General features: G+C 42.3%; 1 protein-coding gene across 2 annotated transcripts in view; it reads left to right on the forward strand.

The window, feature by feature from the left end:
- The first annotated feature begins 783 nt into the window (after positions 1–783).
- Positions 784–19,931, forward strand: part of LOC106568549 (metalloprotease TIKI1) — a 150,216-nt gene continuing 131,068 nt past the window's right edge. For both annotated transcript variants that reach the window (XM_045692665.1, XM_045692666.1), the window contains exons 1-2: positions 784–1,729; positions 2,446–3,006. In XM_045692665.1, the coding sequence (XP_045548621.1) occupies positions 1,622–1,729; positions 2,446–3,006 (669 nt within the window). In that variant the 5' untranslated portion in view covers positions 784–1,621. The remainder of the gene's footprint in view (positions 1,730–2,445; positions 3,007–19,931) is intronic.

Here is a 19,931-nt window from a genome sequence, read left to right on the forward strand (position 1 = left end):
ACTCTAACCACAAGGCTACCTGCCACCCCGAATGAATGCGAGGCCAACGGTGCCCTTGGCGGGTGTATTCTAATGGTAATAGCTGATGGTTTGAAGGACATTAGCAGGACATTATGGAACTACAGGAAACCCAACACCCGCATGCTCTCCTCAATGGCTGCTCCGCTAATAGTCAACACAGACCATTACAAGCTCAATAAAGGACAATCAGTGACTTACCATTAGAATGAAAAAGTGTGTGATATTTGAAAATGTTTTCATTAAATTGTACCGTAATTACAACCTTTAAATAGTAATCTACTAGTAATACAATTTGCTATTACAAAAGTTGTGGTATTTTTCTTATTGATTCGTATTTAAACATTGTGACTTAATAAAGTTTGCTTTGATTGCTTGCCCTATTCTTAGTGTTAATTAATTGGTAGTCTACCGCTCTCACTCCTGCCGCTGTGAGGGCTCTACCGCTCTCACTCCTGCCGCTGTGAGGGCTCTACCGCTCTCACTCCTGCCGCTGTGAGGGCTCTACCGCTCTCACTCCTGCCGCTGTGAGGGCTCTGGAAAAGCCGAAACTTGTCGAATCCTGATAAAGTCCCCAGGACGAGATCAGACCATAGTCGGATTATACTTTTGAAGTGAATGAGTGTACTCCTCTCACGACCCGCGGAGGTGGGGGGGGGGTTGAAATCAGATTATTGCACAGTGGGGAGGGGGGTGGAGGAGTGGAGAGAGAGAGAGGGAGAGAAAGAGGGTGGGGGCAGGGGGGGGTAGGTAGTGTCCCATGCATGAGCCTAACATAGAGATGCTTACACACTCCAGCAACACTGAGAGAAATGAGGGGAGTCTGGAGTTATGGAAACAAGGAGGACACGATAGAGAAAGATTTCTTCGAGGATTTGGGGAACGATTGATGGCGCTTGGAATTGGACAACCAAATCAGGAGAAAGTGTTGCTACGTCCGCATTCCGTACAGCACCGGTGAAATCATTTATTTCTGCGTGCCTGTTGTGTTTGGAAGTAGATAACAGCGGAGAGTAGTAACAACATTGAGGCGAGGAATTTCCACCGCTCATTCCCGGGGAACCTGAAGACGCACAACTTTCGTTTAGAACCTGTTGCTTGCGTGCACTTTGGATACTAATTTACTCACTGTGAACATTCTGTTCGCTTCTAAGTGTGGCCTATTAAACACTGGAAAGTTAGATTAGATATTTTTATTTTTTTATCTCATTGAGGATTGTAGCCTAGCCTGCTATCGCGGAGCAAGTTATAGTCTTCCATCAAGTGCCATGCATGGCACCTTCTTATCAAATATGAGGGAGAGGGAAAGTGTCAGATTCAAGACAACAGCATGAAGACATAGACACAAAATAACGTCAATGCTTTCACACAAGTGGGGGGAGAAAAAAAAACATTACTCAAAGTATTGAACGCAATTTCACTCAAACATGAGTTCTTCCGGCGGCAGAAAGATAGATAGGCTATATGTCGGCGTGTTTGACTTAATATTTCCATGGAACTGAAATTTGGAAAATAATTAAAGCAATTTCCCCGGAAAGAATAGTTTTTGGGTGGCTTCATCTTGCGACACGGTGTGAAAATAGCGTGCACGTTGGGAGTTACGATGCTGGTCTCTCGGGTCACATTTATTCAAGCGTTCCTAATACTGCTGCTGAAAGGAACCGACCAATGGAGCCTCCGGGAGTCCTCTAACTGCGAGCTCAAAAGGAAAGTAAGTCCCCTAATATCACGTCCAATTGAATATAATTCATGTCTTAGCCAACATCTTAGTAAATTATGCTTTTTTTCATCATTTTTTTTTACATTTCCAATGGAACTGGTATTTGAATATCTGAATGTCCACGGTCCAGTTTTAGCCTATAAAATATGTTAGTCTAAATGATTATTACCTTCCATTCACTTTTCATTTACAAAATATGTTGTTTCTAGGCTAGTTCATTCATCCGCGAGTGTAGCCTAATCCACAAATAGGTGTGAACCTAAAAAAAAAGTAGGTCTAAGTGTTTTCCTGTAAAGTTTCGACATCCTCTTAAGAGCGCAGATCATTTCGGATGTCTATTGTGTGAGTCCAGTGCGCTGTGAAGTGTTCTGCTGATAAGACATTATCAGTCCATTACCGAGCATCACATAGCCTATCGCACGTAGAATCAACAGACTCGGGTCAATTTAAATAGCTACGTGTTCACGCTGTCTATTTGCAATGGATGATAACTAGTAGGTATTGTTGTTTATTGCAAGTCTGTTTTTAGACCAGCCAGCTATTAAATGGTTTGTTTGTCCAGACAGACAGACAGACAGACAGACTGTATATGTTCATTAAGGACATAAGGTTTTGGGTTGACCAATAAACATGAATTTGGTTTTAATAGCCTGGTAATAATACTACTGATTCACTCATGTCTTCTTTCCTCTTTTCCGCATCGGTAGCAAAGTGATCTGAACTCTTTCCTGTGGACCATCAAACGTAACCCTCCGTCCTACTTCTACGGCACGATCCACGTCCCTTACACGCGCGTCTGGGACTTTATCCCAGAGAACTCCAAGAAGGCTTTCCAGGAGAGCAACATGGTTTACTTGGAGCTGGACTTGACCGATCCCTACACCATCTCAGCCCTGACCAGCTGCCAGCTCCTCCCCCAGGGGGGAACCCTACAGGATGTTCTACCCAGGGACATCTACAGACGACTCAAGAGGCACTTGGAGTACGTCAAGCTCATGATGCCGTCGTGGATGACTCCTGACCAGAGGGGTAAAGGACTCTACGCTGACTACCTGTTTAATGCAATAGCTGGGAACTGGGAGAGGAAGAGGCCTGTTTGGGTGATGTTGATGGTGAACTCGTTGACGGAGGCGGACATCAAGACGAGGGGTGTCCCGGTGTTGGATCTGTACCTGGCCCAGGAGGCAGAGAGGATGAGGAAGAGGACAGGAGCCGTGGAGAAGGTGGAGGAGCAGTGTCACCCGCTCAATGGACTGAACTTCTCTCAGGTGAGTCCATCGCACCCTATTCCCTACGTAGTGCACTACTTTAGACCAGAGCCCTATGGAACCCTATTCCCTATATATAGTGCACTACTTTAGACCAGAGCCCTATGGAACCCTATTCCCTATATAGTGCACTACTTTAGACCAGAGCCCTATGGAACCCTATTCCCTATATAGTGCACTACTTTAGACCAGAGCCCTATGGAACCCTATTCCCTATATAGTGCACTACTTTAGACCAGAGCCCTATGGAACCCTATTCCCTATATAGTGTACTACTTTAGACCAGAGCCCTATGGAACCCTATTCCCTATATAGTGTACTACTTTAGACCAGAGCCCTATGGAACCCTATTCCCTATATAGTGTACTACTTTAGACCAGAGCCCTATGGAACCCTATTCCCTATATAGTGCACTACTTTAGACCAGAGCCCTATGGAACCCTATTCCCTATATAGTGTACTACTTTAGACCAGAGCCCTATGGAATAACAAATAACAATAACATGGCTATATACAGGGAGTACCAGGTAATAACATGGCTATATACAGGGACTACCAGGTAATAACATGGCTATATACAGGAAGTACCAGGTAATAACATGGCTATATACAGGGAGTACCAGGTAATAACATGGCTATATACAGGGACTACCAGGTAATAACATGGTTATATACAGGAAGTACCAGGTAATAACATGGCTATATACAGGGAGTACCAGGTAATAACATGGCTATATACAGGGAGTACCAGGTAATAACATGGCTATATACAGGGAGTACCAGGTAATAACATGGCTATATACAGGGAGTACCAGGTAATAACATGGCTATATACAGGAAGTACCAGCTAATAACACGGCTATATACAGGGAGTACCATGTAATAACATGGCTATATACAGGGACTACCAGGTAATAACATGGTTATATACAGGGAGTACCAGGTAATAACATGGTTATATACAGGGAGTACCAGGTAATAACATGGTTATATACAGGGAGTACCAGGTAATAACATGGCTATACACACGGAGTACCAGGTAATAACATGGTTATATACAGGGACTACCAGGTAATAACATGGCTATATACAGGGAGTACCAGGTAATAACATGGCTATATACAGGGAGTACCAGGTAATAACATGGCTATATACAGGGAGTACCAGGTAATAACATGGCTATACACAGGGAGTACCAGGTAATAACATGGCTATATACAGGGAGTACCAGGTAATAACATGGCTATATACAGGGACTACCAGGTAATAACATGGTTATATACAGGGAGTACCAGGTAATAACATGGTTATATACAGGGAGTACCAGGTAATAACATGGCTATATACAGGAAGTACCAGGTAATAACATGGTTATATACAGGGAGTACCAGGTAATAACATGGTTATATACAGGAAGTACCAGGTAATAACATGGCTATATACAGGGAGTACCAGGTAATAACATGGCTATATACAGGGAGTACCAGGTAATAACATGGCTATATACAGGGAGTACCAGGTAATAACATGGCTATATACAGGAAGTACCAGGTAATAACATGGCTATATACAGGGAGTACCAGGTAATAACATGGCTATATACAGGGACTACCAGGTAATAACATGGCTATATACAGGGAGTACCAGGTAATAACATGGCTATATACAGGGAGTACCAGGTAATAACATGGTTATATACAGGGAGTACCAGGTAATAACATGGTTATATACAGGAAGTACCAGGTAATAACATGGTTATATACAGGGAGTACCAGGTAATAACATGGTTATATACAGGGAGTACGAGGTAATAACATGGCTATATACAGGGAGTACCAGGTAATAACATGGCTATATACAGGGAGTACCAGGTAATAACATGGCTATATACAGGGAGTACCAGGTAATAACATGGCTATATACAGGGAGTACCAGGTAATAACATGGTTATATACAGGGAGTACCAGGTAATAACATGGCTATATACAGGGAGTACCAGGTAATAACATGGCTATATACAGGGAGTACCAGGTAATAACATGGCTATATACATATACAGTGGCAATAAAAAGTATGTGAACTCTTTGGAATTACCTGGATTTCTGCATAAATTTGTCATCAAATTTGATCTTATCTTCATCTAAGTCACAACAATAGACAAACACAGTCTGCTTAAACTAATAACACACAAAGTATTGTATTTTTCTTGTCTACATTGAATACAATAGAGTGTCAGCTAAAGACTTACAGAAATCACTGGAACATGCTAACTCTCTGATGAGTCTACAATACGTAAAACATTAAACAAGAATGGTGTTAATGGGAGGACACCACGGAAGAAGCCACCGCTGTCCAAAAATAACATTGCTGCACGTCTGTAGTTTGCAAAAGAGCACCTGGATGTTCCACAGAGCTACTGGCAAAATATTCTGTGGACAGATGAAACTACTGTTGAGTTGTTTGGAAGGAACACACCACATTATGTGTGGAGAAAAAAGGCACAGCACACCAACAACAAAACCTCATCCCAACTGTAAAGTATGGTGGAGGGAGCATCATTGTTTGGAGCTGCTTTGCTGCCTCAGGGCCTGGACAGCTTGCTGTCATTTACAGAAAAATGAATTCCCAAGTTTCTCAAGACATTTTACAGGAGAATGTTAGGCTATCTGTCTGCCAATGGAAGCTCAACAGAAGTTGGGTGATGCAACAGGACAGCGACCCAAAACACAGAAGTAAATCAAGAAAATAATGGCTTCAACAGAAGAAAATATGCCTTCTGGAGTGGTCCAGTCAGAGTCCTGACCTCAACCCGATTGAGATGATGTGGCATGACCTCAAGAGAGCGGTTCAACACCAGACATCCCAAGAATATTGCTGAACTGAAAGTGTTGTAAAGAGGAATGGTCCAAAATTCCTCCTGACCGTTGTGCAGGACTGATCCGCATCCACAGAAAATGTTTGGTTGAGGTTATTGCTGCCAAAGGAGGGTCAACCAGTTATTAAATCCAACGGTTCGCATACTTTTCCCACCCTGCACTGTGAATGTTTACATGGTGTGTTCAATAAAGACATGAAGACGTGTAATTGTTTGTGTGTTATTAGTTTAAGCAGACTGTGTTTGTCTATTGTTGTGACCTAGATGAAGATCAGGACAAATTTATGCTGAAATCCAGGTATTTCCAAAGGGTTCACATATTTTTTTTCTTGCCACTGTATATTTGTTATATATTTCCCTTCATTATTTTCCCCTAACCCTACCACCCCTCACCTAATTGGAGTAAACTAATTGATAACACTTAGGCTTCTTCTTCCAGTTTATACATACTATATACATTTTACAGACACAGTATATTTTACACTAGTTATCTTGTTGTTATTAGCCCAAACCTTCAGCTCCCCTCAACCCCTCCCATCTATCTCTGAACACCATCCAGTTCTATTTGCCATATATTTTTCAAATGTGCTGTGATGATTCACAAAAGTTCTAAACCTTTCCATTTCTCATAGTTTCTACAGATTGTTAATTCAAGATCTACATTTTTTTGCTAAGAGTATCATTATATTATTGATCAATTGACTTTTCAAATCACCCAGCAGTGCTATCTGCAGAGTTAGGTCAATGTTTATATTCTTCAGCCATTCCTGGACCTGCGACCAAAAACAAGCTACATATGGCCAGTACCAAGACAAGTGATCTAATGATTCTGTCTCTATGCAGCAAATTCTGCAGAGCTGGGATGGTTATATCCCCCATAGAGTGCATTCGGAAAGTATTCAGACCCCTTGACTTTTTCCACATTTTGTTACATTACAGCCTTATTCTAAAATGTATTACATTGTTTTCCCCCCCTCATCAATCTACACACAATACACGATAATGATAAAGCAAAACTTAAATATGACAGTTATATAAGTATTCAGACCCTTTACTCAGAACTTTGAAGCACCTCTGGCAGCGATTACAGCCTCTAGTCTTCTTGGGTATGACACTACAAGCTTGGCACACCTGTATTTGGGGAGTTTCTCCCATTCTTCCCTGCAGATGCTCTCAAGCTCTGTCAGGTTGGATAGGGAGCGTCGCTGCACAGCTATTTTCAGGTCTCTCCAGAGATGTTCGATCGGGTTCAAGTCCGGGCTCTGGCTGGGCCACTCAAGGACATTCAGAGACTTATCCTGAAGCTACTCCTGCATTGACTTGGCTGTGTGCTTAGGGTCGTTGTCCTGTTGGAAGTTGAACTTTCAACTCAGTCTGAGGTCCTGAGCGCTCTCAAGCAGGTTTTCGTCAATGATCTCTCTGTACTTTGCTCCTGACTAGTCTCCCAGTCCCTGCTGCTGAAAAACATCCCCACAGCATGATGCTGCCACCACCATGCTTCACCGTAGGGATGGTGCCAGGTTTCCTCCAGACGTGAAGCTTGGCATTCAGGCCAAAGAGTTCAATCTTGGTTTCATCAGACCAGATAATCTTGTTTCTCATGTTCTGAGAGTCCTTTAGGTGCTTTTTGACAAACTACAAGCAGGCTGTCATGTGCTAATTACTGAGGAGTGGCTTCCTTCTGGCCACTCTACCATAAAGGCCTGATTGGTAGAGTGCTGTAGAGATGGTTGTCCTTCTGGAAAGTTCTCCCATCTCCACAGAAAAACTCTGGAGCTCTATCAGAGTGACCATCGGGTTCTTGGTCACCTCCCTGACCAAGGCCCTTCTCCCCGATTGCTCAGTTTGGACCGGGCAGCCAGCTCTAAGAAGAGTCTTGGGGGTTCCAAACTTCTTCAATTTAAGAATGATGGAGGCCACTGTGTTCTTGGGGACCTTCGATACTGAAGACATTTTTTGGTACATAATCCTGTCTCGGAGCTCTACGGACAATTCCTTCAACCTCATGGCTTGGTTTTTGCTCTGACATGTATTGTCAACTGTGGGACCTTATATAGACTGTCACACCCTGACCTTAGATTGCCGTTTATTTTCTCTTTTTTGGGTTAGGTCAGGGTGTGATGTGGAGTGGGCATTCTATGCCATTTTATGTTTTCTATTTCTTTGTGTTGAGCCAAGTATGGTTCCTAATCAGAGGCAGCTGTCTATCGTTGTCTCTGATTGGGAACCATACTTAGGCAGCCCTTTTTCCCTCCTTCTGTGTGGGATCTTGTTTTTGTACAGCTCAGTAAGTCTGCAGAACGTGACGTTCGTTTTTCCATGGTTTGTTATTTTGTTTGAGTGTTCTGAGTTACAATAAATATAAATATGAGCACTTTCCACACTGCACCTTGGTCTACTTCTTTTGACGTTCGTCACATAGACAGGTGCGCCTTTCCAAATCATGTCTAATCAATTGAATTTACCACAGGTGCACTCCAATCAAGTTGTAGAAACATCTCAAAATGATCAATGTAATGGATGCACCTGAGCTCAATTTTGAGTCTCATAGCAAAAGTGTTGAATACTTATGTAAATAAGGTATTTCTGTTATTTTGAATACATTTGCAAAGAAAAAAACAACTTTTCTCTTTGGCATTATGGGGCATTGTGTGTAGATTGATGACGACATTTCTTTGTTTTATCGATTTTAGTGTAAGTCTGTAACAAAATGTGGAAAAGAGAAGGGATCTGAATACATTCAGAATGCACTTTATACATTATATTCTATTGGTTGCAACAACAATAATTTAAATTAAAAAATTAACATTGACTCTGGCATCATTTTGTCTATCAGTTCATAAATCATGAGCCATGGAATTGGTTCATCGAAAATCTCTTCCGAACTATTTTGCAATCTATATAGCATAGCTGTGACTTTTTCGGTCCTTAAATGAAACTGGTATACTTTTTTTATTTATCACAATTTTCTTTAACCAATTCTGGTCTTTAATATTGGGCCGACAGAAAAGTTCCTTACTTTCTCCCCATTCCACTTGCCTCTTCCGTTTTGGTTGGTTGTAATTTTGGGTAGAGCAGACATTTCCATATATTTTTGTTCGCTGCATGTGTGGCATAACTCCACCAGTCCTATTTATGATATAATTTACAATGATTATACCTGCTGAATTTTCCCCCCTCCAAAAATAATGTTTTTTTTATTGTCAATTAGTATATTTGAGTTTAACCATAATATTTGTTGTAATATTTCTTCTGTCTTTTCTGATGGATTAAACTGAAATTGCAACCATCTTTCTATGGCTTGTTTTAAAAATAGTGATATTTTGGAGATTATTTGATTTTCAAATAACCGAAAGTGAGAGGTTATAATCTGAATAAATGGAAAAAAGCCATTCTTGAACATGGGGTGAGACATTCTTACTAATCTGTTCGAGAACCAGTTCGGATATAAGCATAACTTTTGTATGACTGAAGCCTTTAGTGAGAGGTCTAATGCTTTAATATTTAATAATTTCTGCCCTCCGAATTCATATTCATTATATAAATAGGCCTGTTTAATTTTATCTGGCCTACCTTTCCAAACAAAACAGATTTGTTTTGCTCATATAATTCAAATAACACGTCACTAGGTGTAGACAAGGCCGTAAGTAAATGGGTAACGTGGGATTTGACAAAATCAGGGGGATTTTTTTTCCACAAATAGACAGGTATTTTCCTTTCCATGGAAGCAAGATCTTATCTAATTTTGCTAAATTTCGATTAAAATGTATTGGAGTGGAATAATTTATTTATTTCGAGACATGAATGTCAAGTATATCCACATCAGACCCTTTTATATGGAAAAATATACAGTCATGTAACATTTTAATTTTTTAGTAATGCAATACATAATTTAGTACACTGATCATACTTTGGTTGTAATCCAGAGAGGTTAGAAAAATGATCTAGATCCTCTATGAGGCTGTTGAGGGATTGAAATTGTGGATTTGAAAGAAAACATGCCTCATCAGTGTACAATGACACCTTTGTTTTTAAGCCCTTGATATCTACCCCCTTGACATTATTGTTGGATCTGATTTAGCTAACAATAGCTAACATTTCGTTGGCCATAATAAATAGATATGCCGACTATGGACAACCTTGTTTTACTCCTCTTGACAGTTTAAAACTTTCTGAGAAGTAACCATTATTTACTATTTTACATAACTTTAACCCATTGTATAAGAGATTCTCCAAAATTGAAATATTCCAGGCATTTATATATAAATTCCAGTCGTATTTTATCAAAGGCCTTTTCAAAGTCAGCTATGAAAACCAGGCCTGATTTACCAGATATTTCATAGTGTTCTATTGTTTCCAGTACTTGTCTTATATTATCTCCAATGTATCATCCATGTAAAAAACCTGTCTGATTAAGATGAATAATATCTGACAATACCTTTTTAATTCTATGCGCAATGCATTTTGCTAGAATTGTGGCATCACGACAGTGAGGTGTTACGGGCCACCACTTTTTTTAATGGACTGGACCTTTATATTTACCACCTGAGTCAATACTTTGGCTGTGATTACAGATTTAAATCATCTTGGGTATGTCTGTATCAGCTTTGCACATCTGGATTTGTGGATTTTCTCCCATTTTTCCTTGCAGATTGCAGCGGCGGTGAACAGCAATCTTTCAATTTTTCCACAGATTTTCAATGGGATTAAAGTCTGGGCTTTGGCTGGGCCGCTCAAAGACTTTCACATTCTTGTTTTGAAGCCATTCCAGCATTGCTTTGGCAGTATGCTTGGGGTCATTGTCCCATTGGAACTTAGATCTTCACCCCAGTCTAAGGTCATTTGCACTCTGAAACAGGTTCTCATCAAGGATGCCTGTATTTGGCTCCATTGTTCCCTCTATCCTTACCAGTCTCCCAGTTCCTGCCGCTGAAAAGCATCTCCATAGCATGATGCTGCCACTACCATGCTTCACGGTAGGGATGGTGTTAAATGGGTGATAGGCTGTGCCTGGTTTTCTCCAGACATAGCGCTTTGCGTTCAGGCCAAAGAGTTACATTTTTGTGGGTAGAGTCCAGTGTTAGCATAGAATCAATGCACAAGAGTTTGTGCAAAAAAAGGTCAATGCAGGTAATCTGGGTAGCCATTTGATTAACTATTTAGCAGTCTTGTGGTTTGGGGGTAGAAGCTGTTCAGGGTCCTGTTGGTTCAAGACTTGTTACACTGGGACTGCTTGCTGTGCGATAGCAGAGAAAACAGTTTATGGCATGGGTGGCTGGAGTCTTTATCAATGTTTTGGACCTTCCTCTGACACCACCTGGTATAGGTCCTGGATGGCAGGGAGTTTTGCCCCAGTAATGTACAGGGTCGTACTCACCACCAGAGGTGTGGACTCAAGTCACATGACTTGGACTCGAGTCAGACTCGAGTCACAAATATGATGACTTGCAACTCGACTTTGACTTTAACACCAATGACTCGTGACTTGGACTTGAGCCTTTTGACTCGACCTGACTTGATACCCTCCCCAAGCCCAAATATAAAAAACTATGCTATTTAAAAAAGTGTGCAGCGCATCAACTCTTCATTTAACGGATTACAGTTTGAATCGGACAGCAGCCAATCAAATTGTGCCAGCTGAGAAAAAGTTGTGCGTGGCAGTGCAGAGGAACGTGGGTGGATGAATTCAGATGGAGCCCTTGGAAAGATGATACTCAGAATTATTATTTTCAGATGTAAAGACGACGCTGTATCAACAAAAAATGGATTGCAACTTGCAAAACATGCGGGAAGAAAATTACAGATGGAGGGGCAACAATTTCAAACTTTGTTCGACATTTAAAGCTGCACAAAGAACGGTAAATTGTGGCAGCTATATATTTTATTACTTTACTAGTGTATCATGTAGGCTAGCGTAACGTTAAATCAATGAGCCTCCACAGTCAGTCAGTACGGGAACGTGATCATTGCTCCCAAGATTGAGCTACAACTGGCCAGGCTGTTGGTAGCCTAAATCCTGCCTGAAGTTCCTAAAACAAGGTTGGGCGATTGTGGTTGGGCGATTGTGTACAAGCCTACATCGCCCGTCTGCGCCACATAGCGATCCTCGATAGTCGATCACTATTGGGGGGGGGGGGGCTTTCTCATGGCTACCCATGCATTTCCATAGAAATATAACGTTTATTTGGAAAGTAATAAATATAGAGATTTTTTAAAAGCACTCATGATTCGCGTAAATGTAATATACGAACTATTACTCTTGTTAAAAATATGAAATGGTATTACATTTGGTGAAGAGCACATTATGACTTGTTTAGGACTCGAAACTCAAAGTTAAAGACTTGAGATTTGACTTGATACTTGACGGTTTTGACTTGAGACTTGACTCGGACTTGCCTGTCTTGACTTGGGACTTGATTTGGGACTTGAGTGCTAAGACTTGAGACGTACTTGTGACTTGTAAAACAATGACTTGGTCCCAACTCTGCTCACCACCCTCTGTAGCGCCTTGCAGTTGGGTGCCTTGCAGTTGCCGTACCAAGCAATGATGCAGCCAGTTAAGATGCTCTCAATGGTGCAGCTGTAGAACTGAGGCCCCATGCCAAATCTTTTCAGCCTCCTGAAGCTCTCGACCCACTCCACTTCAGCCCCGTCGATGTGGAATGGGGCGTGCTCCCCCCTCCGTTTCATGAAGTCCACGACCAGCTCCTTTCTCTTGCTGATGTTGAGGGAGAGGTTGTTGTCCTGGCACCACACTGACAGGTCTCTGACATGTCATCTGTGGATCTGTTGGGGCGGTATGCAAATTGGAGTGGATCCAGTATGTCTAGGATGATGGTGTTGATGCAAGCCATGACCATCCTTTCAAAGCATTTCATGGCTATAGAAGTGAGTGCTACGTGGCGATATTCATTTAGGCAGGTTACCTTGGCATCCTTGGGCACGGGGACTATGGTAGTCTGCTTGAAACAAGTTAGTATTACAGACCAGGTCGGGATAGGCTGAAAATGTCAGTGAAGACACTTGCCAGCTGGTCAGCTCTGAGTGCCTCATCCTGGTACTCTGTATGGCCCTGCGCCCTTGCAAATGTTAACCTGTTTAAACGTCTTACTCACATCAGCTACAGAGAGTGAGATCACAGTCATCCAAAAGTGTTGCTTGACTCGAAGCAAGCATAGAAGGAATTTTGCTTGTCTGATAGGCTCACATCGCTAGGCAGCTCGTGGCTGGGTTTCCCTTTGTAATCTGGAATAGTTTGCAGGCCCTGCCACATCCCTGTTTTTATGCTTTGCCTGAGTGATGGCTTGCTAGAGGCCGTAACAGGATTTCTTATAAGCATATGGATTAGTGTCCTGCTTCTTGAAAGGGGCAGCTCTAGCCTTTAGCTCAATGCGGATGTTGCCTGTAATCCATGGCTTCTGGTTGGGGTATGTACGTTCGATCACTGTGGGAATGACGTCGTTGATCAATGAAGCTGGTGACTGATGTGGTCAACTCCTCAGTGTTATCGGATGAATCAAGGAACATATTCCAGTTTGTGCTTGCGAAACATTCCTGTAGCTTAGTGTCATCGAACCACTTCTGTATTGAGCGCATCACTGGTACTTCCTGTTTGAGTTTTTGCTTGTAAGCAGGAATATAGAGTTATGGTCCGATTTGGCAAAGGGAGGACGAGGGAGGGCCTTGTCAGTGTTTCTGTGTGTGTGGATTAAAGGTGATCAAGAGTTTTGTCGCCTGTAGTTGCACAGATGGCATACTGGTAAAAATGAGGTAAAACGGATTTCATTTTCCCTGCATTAAAATCACCGGTCACTAGTAGGTGCGTTTTTCTTGTTGGCCCTTATACAGCTCTATGGTTATTGCTCTACTGAGGAAGGTACACAGCAAATTACCTAGTGTTTATTTTTCAGTGTAACATTTCTAGTGCTGATTCTTTAAGTGTTAATTTTACACTTGTTGCTATAAAATAACCCCGGTGTTGGTTTTAATAACCAGTGTTAAACCAAAACCACACCCATCGTTATCATATTTCCCAGCATGCTCTATTGCAGGTTGTATTTTTAGAATTGTTTGTTTCAATATCTATGTTTTTTTTTTTCATGTACATTGATCGATTAATTAATCTTATGCTACTCAAATATAAATAACATACATTTCTCTAAACTAATTCAATCTGTTACTTGGATTTATTGCACCCGTTACTGAAATGGTTGCTCCAGTTTAGATGGTTTACCATAGGTCTTCCCAACCCGGCACTCATTCTGAATGCAAGATTGCGGATGAATAAAAATAGCAAACGCTAGATATCCCCACTCTGGCTGGATTCCAATAGGAATTACACAGCACTTTGTAAGCGAACATAATGTAACCTTGCAGGCCTGATGAGGCCTGTAAACCATGAGTTTCAGGCCACTGTATTAGGCCTAATGAAATACGTGTAGTATTTGACACTGGACCAGTGTTAAATTTAACACTCTCAGTGTTTATTTAACACTGGAGAATTTGCTGTGTAGGTGTGGTCAGACAGCGGCGGCAGCTGAACAAATATTTTTCTATTCGCCGTGTCTTCCGTTATTAAGACAACAATATTTAACCTTGATGGGTTACATTTAGCTCAAAACGACATTGTTCCATCCTGGGTCTCCGTCAGAGCAGATTTGACCCCGCAATTATATTTGTCCTTTGTAGCACACCGTCGCTACGAAATCATGTTAAGTATTGTGGATTTTCTGCTAATACTCCATTGGAACTAAAGGGATTACACATGCACCGTTTTTTTTTTTTAAAGGCAGGCCTGCCCTTGCTGAAGCTCTAGTCCAGAATCCTCTGGCGATTTTTGTGTCGACTCACATGTTTTTCTTTCCTTTAACAAGAGTAATAATTGTAATGCCATTAAATAATTGTAGGTATATGTACAAAGATGCATGTCTATAAAAGGCAGATGAAAGAGGTTACATAATGAATTCAACAGCCGTGATTCACTGGAGTTAATCCGGTGTATAGGAAACATTTACTGTAAATGTTTCCTCCCTGGATTTTGTCTGTTCTTCCCACGTACCTCTAGAGGTGACCCTTTGGTTCATACTTATTGTAAAATAGCAGGGAAGTTAAATTGGTATTAGTAAAGATATAGTAGGCAGCAACAGATATTTTAGTTGGTTTTAGATATATTACAGACAGCAACATATCTTTATTTTGAGCAGCAGCTGGTTATGATGAGGTAATGAGAGAGATTCTCTCACTAATGTGGTTTCTCACAGTAACTCTGGGTACAGGTGTCACAGTTTGCCTGTAATCTGCCTGTCCAGCATGCCTGGTCTAATCCCAACCTTATCCCGATCGGTGACAAGTGAGTTGAATTCTGTTCTGCCTCTCCTAGACATTAAGTGTTTTGGATTCCGATATAAAATGATAGGCATTATGAAGACCAGTTCAATTAATCCTTTAACACTGGAGTGTTCCATTAACACTGGAGTGTTCCATTAACACTGGAGTGTTCCATTAACAAATCAAATCAAATTTGATAGACACATGCGCCGAATACAACAGGTGTAGACCTTACAGTGAAATGCTTACTTACGAGCCCCTAACCAACAATGCATTTTTTTTAAATACGGATAAGAATAAGAAATAGAAGTAGCAAGTAATTAAAGAGCAGCAGTAAAATAACAATAGCGAGACTATATACAGGGGGGTACCGGTACAGAGTCAATGTGTGGGGGCATCGGTTAGTTGAGGTAATATGTACATGTAGGTAGAGTTATTAAAGTGACTATGCATAGATGATAACAACAAAGAGTAGCAGCGGTGTAAAAGGGGGGGAGGGGGGGCAATGCAAATAGTCTGGGTAGCCATTTGATTAGGTGTTCAGGAGTCTTATGGCTTGGGGGTAGAAGCTGTTTCGAAGCCTCTTGGATCTAGACTTGGCGCTCTGGTACCACTTGCTGTACGGTAGCAGAGAGAACAGTCTATGACTAGGGTGGCTGGAGTCTTTGACAATTTTCAGGGCTTTCCTCTGACACCGCCTGGTATAGAGGTCCTGGATGGCATGAAGCTTAGCCCCAGTGATGTACTGGGGCCGTTCGCACTACTCTCTGTAATGCCTTGCGGTTGGAGGCCGAGCAGTTGCCATACCAGGCAGTGATGCAACTAGTCAGGATGCTCTCGATGGTGCAGCTGTAGAACCTTTTGAGGATCTCAGGAACCATGACAAATCTTTTCAGTCTCCTGAGGGGGAATATGTTTTGTCGTGCCCTCTTCATGACTGTCTTGGTGTGCTTGGACCATGTTAGTTTGTTGGTGATGTGGTCACCAAGGAACTTGACGCTCTCAACCTGCTCCACTACAGCTCCGTTGATGAGAATGGAGGCGTGCTCGGTCCTCCTTTTCCTCTAGTCCACAATCATCTCCTTTGTCTTAATCATGTTGAGGGAGAGGTTGTTGTCCTGGCACCACAAGGCCAGGTTTCTGACCTCCTTCCTATAGGCTGTCTCTGCGTTGTCGGTGATCAGGCCTACAACTGTTGTGTAATCGGCAAACTTAATGATGGTGTTGGAGTCGTGCCTGGCCGTGCAGTCATGAGTGAACAGGGAGTACAGGAGGGGACAGAGCATGCACCCCTGAGAGGCCCCTGTGTTGAGGATCAGCGTGGCGGATGTGTTGTTACCTACCCTTACCACCTGGGTCGGCCCATCAGGTAGTCCAGGGTCCAGTTGCAGAGGGAGGTGTTTAGTCCCAGGGTCCTTAGCTTATTGATGAGCTTTTGAGGGCACTATGGTGTTGAATGCTGAGCTGTAGCCAATGAATAGCATTCTCACATAGGTGTTCCTTTTGTCCAGGTGTGAAAGGGCAGTGTGAAGTGCAATAGAGATTGCATCATCTGTGGATCTGTTGGGGCAGCTGGTGCTCTCATGCATGTTTCAGTGTTATTTGCCTCGAAGCGAGCATAGAAGTAGTTTAGCTCGTCTGGTATTCTCGTGTCACTGGGCAGCTCGCGGCTGTGCTTCCCTTTGTAGTCTGTAATAATTTGCAAGCCCTGCCACATCCGACGAGCATCAGAGCCGGTGTAGTACGATTCGATCTTAGTCCTGTATTGACGCTTTGCCTGTTTGATGATTAGTCGTAGGGCATAGCGGATGTAAGGTTCTTATAAGGTTCTGGGTTAGAGTCCCGCTCCTTGAAAATGGCAGCTTTAGCTCAGTGCGGATGTTGCCTGTAATCCATGGCTTCTGGTTGGGGTATGTACGTACTGTCACTGTGGGGATGACGACATCGATGCACTTATTGATGAAGCCAATGACTGATGTGGTGTACTCCTCAATGCCATCGGAAGAATCCCGGAACATGTTCCAGTCTGTGATAGCAAAACAGTCCTGTAGCTTAGCATCTGCTTCATCTGACCACTTTTTTATTGATCATGTCACTGGTGCTTCCTGCTTTAATTTTTGCTTGTAAGCAGGAATCAGGAGGATAGAATCATGGTCAGATTTGCCAAATGGAGGGCGAGGGAGAGCTTTGTATGCGACTCTGTGTGTGGAGTAAAGGTGGTCCAGAGTTTTTTTTTTCATCCTCTGGTTGCACATTTAACATGCTGATAGAAATTTGGTAGAACAGATTTAAGTTTCCCTGCATTAAAGTCCCCGGCTACTTGTAGCGCCGCCTCTGGGTGAGTGTTTTCTTGTTTGCTTATGGCGGAATACAGCTCATTCATTGCTGTCTTAGTGCCAGTCGCTGACTGTGGTGGTATGTAAAACAGCTACAAAAAATACAGATGAAAACTCTCTAGGTAGATAGTGTGGTCTACAGCTTATCATGAGATACTCTACCTCAGGCAAGCAATTGCGCGAGACTTCCTTAGATATCGTGTACCAGCTGTTATTTACAAAAATACATAGTCCGCCGCCCCTGGTCTTACCAGATGTCACTGTTTTATCCTGCCGGTGCAGCGTATAACCAGCCAGCTGTATGTTTATAGTGTCGTCGATCAGCCACGACTCCGTGAAGCATAAGATATTACAGTTTTGAATGTCCGTTGGTAGTTTAATATTCCGCGAAGGTCATCTATTTTATTCTCAAAAGATTGCACGTTTGCTAGCAGATTTGAAAGAAGTGGGGGTTTATTCAATCGCCTACGAATTCTCAGAAGGCAGCCCGCCCTCCGGCCCCTTTTTCTCCGCCTCCTCTTCACGCAAATCACGGGGATCTGGGCCTGTTCCCGAGAAAGCAGTATATCGTTGGCGTCGGGCTCGTCAGACTCGTTAAAGGATTCTTCCAGTCCGTGGTGAGTAATCACAGTCCTGATGTCCTGAAGTTATTTTTAGTCATAAGAGACGGTAGCGGCAACATTATGTACAAAATAAGTAAAAAAAGAAGTCAACGCAAATAAATAAACAAACAAAAAAAACACAAAATCGTTTGGGGGCACATAAAATGTCTGCCTTCTTCTCCTGCGCCATTTTACACTGGAACCTTCCATTAATCCATTAACGCTGGAGTGTTCCGTTAATCCATTAACACTGGAGTGTTCCGTTAATCCATTAACGTTGGAGTGTTCCGTTAATCCATTAACGCTGGAGTGTTCCGTTAATCCATAAATGGAATGCAATCAGGTTTTAGGTCTGGCCACAGCACTGTTTCAGCAACACTGAAGGTTTTAAAGGACATCCACTGTGCTCTTGACAAGAAGTTACATTGTGTGTCTGTTTTTATTGATTTGTCGAAGGCTTTTGACACCGTGGATCATGCTGTGTTAGTGCAAAGGTTAAAATGTTGTGGAATTACTGGTCATGCTCTAGATTTATAAACACATTACATCACGAAAGTACACGATGTGTAATGGAGGATGGTTGTAAATCTGAGTCCATAGAGATGGGCTCGGGTGTTCCGGAAGGTTCTATTTTGGGCCCACTGTTGTTCATTTTGTATATCAACAACATTGGGGATCTGATTGAAACAGTGGATGTTCATTTTTATGCAGATGATACTGTTCTTTATTCAAGTGGTAGTAGTTTATCTTTTGAAAATGCCCAAAGAGCATTTAACATCATACAACAGAATCTGTATGATTTAAAGCTGGTTCTAAATTCTGGTAAAACAAAATCCATGGTATTTTCAAATGCCAAGCATGTTACTAATCATGTCATTGCTACATTGGCTGGACATACTATAGAGCAAGTTAAAGTGTATAAATATTTGGGTGTGTGGGTTGATGATAACCTGAGCTTCACTGTGCATGTAGAGAACTTGATAAGGAAGCTCAAGCTGAGAGTAGGTTTTTATTACCAGCATAAGGCTTGTTTTTCTTTGGAGGCCAGGAAGGAGCTGGTACGATGTACATTACTGGCGGTTTTAGATTTTACTGATATTATTTATATGCAGGCCTCAGCCACTACCCTGAGACCACTTGATTCAGTGTATCCATTAACACTGGAGTGTTACATTAATCCATTAACACTGGAGTGTTCCATTAACACTGGAGTGTTCCGTTAATCCGTCAACGCTGGAGTGTTCCGTTAATCCGTCAACGCTGGAGTGTTCCGTTAATCCGTCAACGCTGGAGTGTTCCGTTAATCCGTCAACGCTGGAGTGTTCCGTTAATCCGTCAACGCTGGAGTGTTCCGTTAATCCGTCAACGCTGGAGTGTTCCGTTAATCCGTCAACGCTGGAGTGTTCCGTTAATCCAGTAACGCTGGAGTGTTCCGTTAATCAAGTAACGCTGGAGTGTTCCGTTAATCCAGTAACGCTGGAGTGTTCCGTTAATCCAGTAACACTGTTCCATTAACACTGGATCCCATGGAACATTCCATACCTCTGTGAACTCCCTTACCAAAAAAAACACATGAAAAAGTCAGACAAAAAAAAGAGAAGTGGTTTCCGGACAGGTTTCTTCTGTATTCCTGGACAATTGGTACCTGCATCTGATGGTCAGTCTCAGCGGAGGGAGAGAGCAGGAGACTGAGGGTCCGCCTCTCAAAGTCCCTCTGTCCTCCTTTCCTCCACTGACACTGACCAGGAAGGGACACCGTCTTCCAGCTGATGGCGAAACTCGAGT

The sequence above is a fragment of the Salmo salar genome, chromosome ssa13 (genome assembly GCF_905237065.1).
Source record: "Salmo salar chromosome ssa13, Ssal_v3.1, whole genome shotgun sequence".
In the NCBI taxonomy this organism is placed as follows: domain Eukaryota; kingdom Metazoa; phylum Chordata; class Actinopteri; order Salmoniformes; family Salmonidae; genus Salmo; species Salmo salar.